This window comes from Pteropus vampyrus, unplaced genomic scaffold (genome assembly GCF_000151845.1).
Source record: "Pteropus vampyrus isolate Shadow unplaced genomic scaffold, Pvam_2.0 Scaffold190, whole genome shotgun sequence".
Taxonomy (NCBI): domain Eukaryota; kingdom Metazoa; phylum Chordata; class Mammalia; order Chiroptera; family Pteropodidae; genus Pteropus; species Pteropus vampyrus.
Genome location: NW_011888971.1, coordinates 832138 through 840896, shown reverse-complemented (window position 1 = coordinate 840896; position 8759 = coordinate 832138). Strand labels below are relative to the sequence as shown.

Here is an 8759-nt window from a genome sequence, read left to right as displayed (position 1 = left end):
AAAACAGTATTCAAGAATTTTGTTTATGTTTATAATACAAATTCATGGCAGCCAGCCTCAAATCTGCAGACTGCTGGAATTACACAATTATAAGGGGGAATAGGGTGACACTGATATTTCTAGGGGAATTTTTCCAACTCTCTGACACCCTGAGTGACAAAAATCAACATTATCTGACTCAAATCGGTGAAAAATTTGGACTTTGCTATCTGTGTCTGTCCCATTTGGATGGGAGGGTGGGGCTGACTGTCCGTGGACCCCAGTCCAGACTCTGTCACCTTTGGCAGTCGGTGCCACAATCCACACAAAGTGTCGCCGTGTGTGTCTTCATAGGTTTTGTTAGAAAAAACAAGGCTTTGGTCTCTGCTTATGTTCAGATGCAATCTGGAGCTTACAGGCACGTTTTATGAATGTAGCCACATTATTAGTTATACTGAATAAGTGTTCACTGTTACATTCTTTCTGTTTAGTCAGCCACCTGATAACCCATCCATTCAATGATCCTTGCTGAGCACCCATTCCATGCCAGTTTTGTGAGGGGCATGGAGCTTACAGTGGGGTCTCAAATAGCCCTGCCCCCTCTGGAACCAACAGTCATCCCCTGAGAAGAGCGACAGTGTCTGCTACCTGACCTGGTCAGCTCAGCGGGTTCACACACTGGCATTCTCTTACTTGGGATCCAGCTGCAAGATGAATAATATATGTCACGTTGCATAAAAATTATCGAAGCCACAAGAATCCCTCAGTACTTTTTGATCAGTCGCTACGTGCCAGACACGGTCTTAAATGACCCTCACAAAGCATTCACGTAGGTGCCGAAGCCCACAATTCATGCAATGCCCTTGAAGACAGGGAAGGGTCCTGGAATTCAGCAGTTTTCAGTTCTTGATGGGGCGTGTTCTGTATAGTGCATAACTCCCCTGCAGGGTCGGGGGGCCACGCTCTGTCCTCAGTCTCTTTAACGATGTGGCCATGAAGTGTGGTAGAGCGAACGTGCTGACGCATCTGCTGCTCACTTGCAGTCACTTCTGCTGCAGATGGGTCAGGTCAGGCCACGTTTTGCTGCCAGATAAAGTGATGAAAAATCCCTTTTCAGAGATTGTGTTTTGGGGAATTTATAGAAAAGGGATATTAGCCATAGATTTTTACCTGCGGTATATAAATAGGAATTTCGAGGGTCAGAGAGGTGAGGTCCCTGGCTGAAGTTCACGCAGGCACTCGGCAGTGGGACCAGGTTGGATCCAGGCTGTGGGATCCCAGTGTGAGTTTTAAGCCCAGAGCACCATGGGAAACGGGGCGGGAGGTTGTGTCCGGGGGCTGGACGCACAGCAGCCCTGGTCAGATGACATTCGTGGACAACACCCGGGATCGAAGGACATCTGTCCTCAGAGCATTGTAGGGGTGACCCTGTCCTGGGTGAGGCCACCAGCTGACGACTCTGCAGAGCTGACAGGCCCTCCATGCCTGCCACAAGTTTGAAAACCACTCTCCTCGGCTGGCCCTCTCTAGGTGGGGGGATGGGTCTTCCAAAGGCTTTGAGCACCCTGGAGGACACAGGGCACCCTGGAGGACGCAGGACGAAGCCCACTCCCGTCCTAAGGTGCTGCTTCTGTGTGTCTGAGCCCGTGGTGCCAAACGGCCACATGCAGTCAAGCCTCGAGGTGCTGTCGATTAAATCACAGAAGCTTCAATATCTCTACAACATTCAAAACGGATTTTTTAGGTCTTCAGGCAGCTGACACACCCGGCTAGCTGGGTAACAAGAGGTCAAATGGATCCGATTGTAGGCTGATGGATAAAAACAATTACCTAACAAGGATGCAGGGAGACAAAGTCCGTGGAAAAAATCGAACAAATCTTGCATAGAAAATCAGCCCATTGAGCCAACTATTCCAGTTCTCCTGACCAAGATCACAGCGAAAAGAGCACATTCAAAGCAAAGAGCTACGCTAAGCAAATCCCAAAGAGAGTTAATAGGCGTTATTTTTTCCCCATGTAGAAAAATGTGAGTCTGTTGAAATCTTTCAACTCGGGGAGCTATATTTAGTTGCATGAGACACTCACTATAAGGCTATGTCATCGTCAGTGGCCCCGGCCGTCCCAGGGCACCTGCGGGAATGAGTCATATGACTAATGACAGACTCGTGGCACGTGGAGAGCGTCATATCATACGTCTTCCACATGTCATGATAAAAGATGTCATTGGCGCAGCAGAAAGGGCTTTATCCGTACCTGGCACCGACCCCAGGGAATCCGAACCCTAAAATCTCAGGAGGTGACAGGTGTGAAGCCCGCTGTGGCCTGCCCGTCGCGGAGCTGCAGAGTCGCGTAGGTCTGCAGTGGTCGCTGCTGGGACGCCCCGGGCCGTGTCCAGCCGGACTGGGAGCTGTGCAGCCCTAGAGGCCGCAGACAAAATCAGGAAAAGCCCAAGGTTTATGAAGCCCTTTCTCTTTGTTAAACCGTTGACCAAATCTCAGGAACTGAGAAACAGAGGCAGATGTCGGGGCGGTGATAACTATAGAATGTTCTAGCGATGGGGGCCTGCGTTGGGGGCTTCGTGTCCGTTCGGAGGCTCCGTGCGCGTGGAGCCCACTGGCCATGCTCGCGGCGAGCCTAGAAGGAGGCAGCCTCTGCGGGGCGTCCGTCCCCACCCCCACCCCCACCCCCGGGGACGAGGACGCACCCCTCAAGGCCCTGGTCCCTGGAACGTGGTGGCGGGGAGCAGCACAGGACGCAGCATGAAGGGGAAGTCAGGGTTTAGGGGCAGATGAGGGGCGCCCAGCCTCTGCCGTGGCCCCAGGTGAAGCGAAAGCAGCTCCCCTGGGGAGGAGCCCAGGTGGTTAAGGTGCAGACACCCCAGGACTCGGGTGCGGGGGCGGACCCGCAGGTCTCTCTCCCTGAGGGCCCTGGGGGCTTCGCTCTGCAGTTTTTCAGACTCGCCGGAGCTGATGGGGCCCGGCAGGCGTCTCCAGTAGCTGTTCGGGGCAGTGTGGACAGCTTGGGGTGCGGGGTAGAGCATGAGTGACACAGCGCCCCGTGGTGGCCGACAGAGGGGACGCTCTAGGGGAAAGCCAAGTCCTTAGGATGTGTTCTGTGCAGGGGGACACGTAAGATCAAAAATCCACAGGCAGTTGCTTAGCCCCATGGAACCAGCAGAGCGGCAGAGGCAGGGTCATGTTGTGCTTCATCTAATTTTCTCTCAGCCCAGCGTCATCGGCGCTGCCCAAGGGGTGTCATCATCCCCCGAAGGGCTGGAAACTTTCATTATAAAAGGTTTTATCAATGGGACACATCATGAATATCTTTTTTTTTTTTTTTGCTGTTCTTTCTCAGAGATTATGCAGATCTTGCTTATGTTACCTTGGTATCACTCAAGCCAATCCTATATGAGAGACGTAAATCCACGTCTGCTCATTTTTTCAATGTTTTGTGTTCATAAACTCAAGGAAAATAATTCAAAGATGCTATCATACAGAAAAAAATAAAACAGAGGGTCATTTTATGACCGTTAAAAGATCATATTTTATTTCTTTGACATAGATTCTTTCTTTGGAGTGAACCACTATCTTTATAGACTCTCCAAAATGCGGTGTAAGTGAAAACAGTGTTACCCGGGATAATGTTTACACACACACACACACACACACACGCACGCACGCACGCACGCATACACAGAAACACACATCAGGAACTGGTCCAGGAGTTCCCTCTAGGAAAGAAAAGACTTCCATTCTTATTTATCCTTTTGTACTTTCTAATGTTATACCATGTGTACATATTCGTATTCAAAAAATATAACGAAACAAACATAAGCAGTGGGTAAAAGGAACCCATTGGTAAACAGAATGAAGTGGTAAAGCCGTGGGGTGGCCGTCTGGTTAGCAGGCCCGCAGCATGGCATGGGAAGCAGTGAAAGCACCCGCTTTGCTGAAGGGCACGACCATGCTGCACACGGGGACACCCAGCTCGAGAAGGAGCCTGGCGAAAATGTGTCCCAGCAGCCACACAGAGCACAGAGCAGGCCGCCCTCGAAACGGAAGAGCATCCTCGTATAAGCCTTTAAATTAAAAAAAACAAACAAACAAACGAACAAACAAACAAAACGCTGCTGCTAGGGTATTGAGGTGACCTCCAAAGGACTGAGTGTAATGCATGAACGGTGATGTTAAACCCGCTGTGCCCCCGGTGGAGAAGCATCTCGGTGGCCGCACCGTGCCGAGGGGAGGTGCCGGGACGTGGAACAGGCCCAGGCTGCTGCGCCGCGGGCCCCTCCCGCTGCAGCGCCCTGTGATGCTCTCTTCCCAGAGTTCAACATGTTCCACATGGTCGCCGTGGGGCTGAGCAGCTCCATCCTGGGCTGCCTTCTTACGCTCCTCGTCTACACCTACTGCCAGCGGTACCAGCAGCAATCTCACGACGCCACTGTCATCCACCCCGTCGCGCCCGCCCCGCTCAACACCAGCATAACCAACCACATCAACAAACTGGACAAGTATGACTCGGTGGAGGCCATCAAGGTGAGGGACGGGCAGCGACCGCTGCAGCCGATGTGCGAGGAAGGAGGGTGGACCCGGGGGCTGCCGGCAAAGCGGGGTCGTGGTGGGGCGCAGGCGACGGGGTGGGGCCAAGGTAACGGGCCCCCCGTCATGGGGAACTACCTGTTTGGTTTTGCTTTGCCTGTGAAAAGATGGCATCTCGTAGAGGGAATGTAGATTAAAAATGGAACGTGGAAACGACAGCAAATAAAATGCTCAAAAATATTAGGTGATCGGCCAGTGTCCAGCTCCGCCTCCACTGTGCCGTCTGCATCCAATGGGAGGCCATGTCCAAGAGAAGAGGTCCAGGCCGAGGACCAGTACGCACTGGGCAGTGGCGGTGAGGACCCGGGTTGGGCAATCAGATATCAGGTCCGTTTCAGATTCCCGCAGATGGCGAATGTTACATTATTATAAAGAGTCTGTTCAAATAATTTTTAAGCACAAATAAGCACAATGAAAGTTCCTTAACTTTGGGTGATGGGAAAGTGCTGTGTGACCGGTGTGTTTTGTTAAATTTTCCTCATGGGTGATTAATCCACTGTTTGATCCAGAAATTAGAGTAAATGACCAGTGTCCTCATCCCCAGGAAGGAGGGGTGGCGAGCATCAGCGCCTGGCAGACCTGGGGTCACCAGTCACTTACCAGCCGGGTGAACTTACTCGTTATTCCCACTCACTTAGCCTCCATTTTGTCCTTAATAAATTGAAAATAATGAAAATCGACTGAGGCAAATTATGAAATGCCTTGAACAGTGCCTGACCAAAAAAAAAAAAAAAATGTAGTTTTAATTTGAGGCATTCGCATTATGGGTCGGAGTACAGATTATCAGCTGGTCTTCTGTTCGCACTTAAGATCCAGTAGCCACTTAAGACATCAGACATCTCGCTGCTATGAGGCAGAGGACCTGGGGACACTGACTACTGCCTGGTGGCTAATCATCCCTTCAGGAACTTCCTTCTCATACCTCGCCCAGACTGGTCCTGGGCACTCGGCCTCTGCCTGCCGTCCTTCGTCTTTATTTTGGTCCAATTCTTCCCCTCCACTTGGGGTAGTTTAGCTCTTTGAAAGCACGGTTGGCTTTAATGATTGTGCATAAGGAAGGACACCTGTGTCAGAAGAGCCCTTGCTGTCACTTTCTAACAAGTGCAGAAAACGAAATGAAACCAGGTCATTTGAAATTCCATGCATTTACTTAAGTTCCATCAAGACATCTTATCGATGAATCCGTCCGCGGTAATCACGAAGCCTCTAAATATCTGCTCGGACGTGATAACGTTCGAAGTGTTCGTTCATTTGAAATCACCAGAGTCTTAGGATTCCTCGAGGTTTAGGTTTAAATTTCCCAACTCTTAAAGCTTCCTGTCTAAAACTCAAAAAGAGACTGAAAGGTCCCCCAAAACTGCCAACCTCATTCTGGTTGTGAGTCCACGACTTCAAGACATTATTGAAGGTGAGGAAGCAGGTGACGGAGGGAGCACATTTTCCAACAGTGGAGCCTCGAGACAGAGCTCAGAGCTCAGACGTGGCACCGCCATCTCCACAGTATGCTTTTTCTGAAACCCCCCTTACAGAGTATTTGTAAATCTCTGATTTTATTTTTATTTTTTACAGGCATTTAACAAAAACAACTTGATCCTAGAGGAAAGAAACAAATACTTCAACCCACATCTTACTGGGAAGACTTATTCTAACGCCTACTTTACAGATCTCAATAATTATGATGAGTACTAACAGCCCTTATATTTTTAGCTTCTTGTAATTCCCAGTTCCTCAAGGCCTGTGCTACGTGACTGCCCATGTTTCCGAGACTTCAGAGATGAAGTTTGGATAATTTCAAGTGCATTTCAAGCCACGAGTGTCCCATTGCTGCCAAAAATAGCTGTCCTTAAAAGCAACACAGATCTAATGATGACATTGTGAAAATCGGGTCTACAGTACTTGATCATTGTCAGATGAGCCATGGTGTGGCGTTTGTGTGTGTGTGTGTGTCTGTTCAGTCCATTTTTCTAACAAGTCAGTTGTTTTCTTGAGCTTTTTAATAAATGTCCCACCTACATTGGAACGAGTCTTCAGGAATAGGAACCTCTTCTTGCTCTTGAGCATACATCTTCACGATGTTTTAATTCAAGAAAATCGTCACCTTATATGAGAGCCCCCGACACACATGCACGCGCGCGCACGTGCGCACACACACACACACACACACACACATGCACGCACACACGAGTGCTTAGGTCCATAGTATTGATAAAACAAAAACTAGGAGTGTGGCCATACAGTGGTTCGCCATGAGTCTCCCATCTGGCCGGTCTGGATAATCCTGTGGAATTCTTGGAAGCAGCTCGTGTGCTTGGACGTGGAGTGCGTCCTGCCTGAGGAAGCCCAGGGTCCCACCCGATTCGCATCCGCAGAGGCGATGGCCTGGGGTGTGAGGCGCTCCACCCTGGGTCTCGATGCACTTGCTGTGTCACCACTGGGGTAGGCGGGCGGGAAGGCGGGAAGAGCAGAGGCACGGACATGCTGAAGGGAAGAGCGTTCTGCAGGTTGCTGTGAAACTAGCCTTATTCAGACTTTTGAATTTCATGATGTTCCGGGGAGCCCCTGGCCACGTGGTTGGCCCGGAAGCCCACCTGCCCGGTCCAGAGCAACATCCTGAAGAGCCAGCCTGTAAAATAACCACCTGTTTCGCTTTTGAATAAACTCCACACCTCTCTCCCTGCAAAGAAAAACCTTGAACATTCATGACGCCAGTGAAGAAAGTATTAATGGTACCGCAATCTAATTGGAAACAACTTTCTTTTTTTTTTATTTTCCATGTGTCATGGAAAATGTTGGAAGAACTGACATTTAATGAAAGTCATCTTTTATTTGCCATCTCCCTGACTGAACTAATGTGTGGCAGTCAGCCCCTCCCAAGGGCACTGATGATGTGTAAGGCTCGCTCTCTGCTCGCTCTCTCCACGTCCCTGGACATGGTCATCTGCTCCCCAAGTACCAAGCTGCCTCCGGGTCAGCTGAGGACGAGAAGGTTTCGCTCTGGTGTCTTTTGGTTTTGATCTTAGTATTGCCTTGTCATCCACTCACTCCCTTCTCCCTGCAGAGAGGTGATGGACTTTGCATTACAAGATGGACTTTGCATCGCCCTGAGAAATCAGGGGATCTATCTGCAAGTAAGGTTTTTAATGATCCTGTGTTTCTGAGCGTTGCTCATTGATAGGCGTTTTGGAGTGTTAAAATACTATTCATAATAGTCCCCAGTAGAAAAAAAAAAAGGATAAATGACTCACCAACAACCGACACATAACGTATGGTAGCTGGTCGAATAATTACTGAAAGTAGGAAGAAGTTTGAGAGATTCCATCTAATGCCTCTGGGCACTGTGATAAAGGTCTGGGTGGACATTAAAACATGTTCTTACTGGTCAAGAACCTTCAGATCTGTGAAAATGTATAGTATGGGCAATGAGGAGCACAGACTTATTAGCATATGTGTGTGTTTACCCTATCCAATTTAAAGAAACAGTTTTATAAAGTGTTGGGAAAATACTATGTTTGGTAAGGGTGAGTTCAAAATATTCTCATACCTCTAAATTTGCAGAAATGGCTCTATTAAAATTAAAGTGTTAATGGCGGGTGGACTCTGGACACCTACCTGACAGATTGCAGATGAACAATGTTCTGGGACTTTGCAGTGGGGAGCGGAGGTCGCATTGCCTCGTTCCCTGTGTGTTCTGTGGGATCGCTCCGTCTCTGCAAAGTCCACATGCGGGAGGTTCAGGAGAGGCCCGATGGTCGCTTACTCCTTCCTGGGTTGGATTTTCACTGGATGCTTCAACCCATCTCATCGCTTTTCTGTAAGAAAAAATGTTCTCCCTCTGTAGTACATTTTAGCTGTTTTTTTTTGTTGTTGTTGTTGTTTGTTTTTAATCCCTCCCCGCAATGTTTCCTAAGCTTAAAAGGTCTTTCTATTTCCTCTAGGAAAGAGGATACTAATATTTCAAAGATGCATCACTGGACTTAATGGGAAATGCTTTCTAAATGACATTGAAGCTGGTCTTTAATCAGAGTTATGCAATGACTGGGGACAGCACCCTCCGCCCACAACAAATTTTCATGTCGTTGATTACATAAACCTTTGCGATTATCACTGCAAAGAAATCCCCTCATTTTTGTTACCTGATATTCTATTCAAAGGAAAATCATTCTGGCTTCTCTCTCTCTC

At 48.8% G+C, this 8759-nt stretch overlaps 1 protein-coding gene across 1 annotated transcript in view; it reads left to right on the top strand.

Annotated features, from left to right (window-relative positions):
* The window catches only part of SEMA5A (semaphorin 5A), a 456698-nt gene extending 448829 nt beyond the window's left edge, over nucleotides 1-7869 (top strand). Inside the window, exons 22-23 of the mRNA XM_011371413.2 lie at nucleotides 4306-4517; nucleotides 6150-7869. Coding sequence (XP_011369715.2) covers nucleotides 4306-4517; nucleotides 6150-6269 — 332 coding nt within the window. The 3' untranslated portion in view covers nucleotides 6270-7869. The remainder of the gene's footprint in view (nucleotides 1-4305; nucleotides 4518-6149) is intronic.
* Nucleotides 7870-8759: the final 890 nt, after the last annotated feature.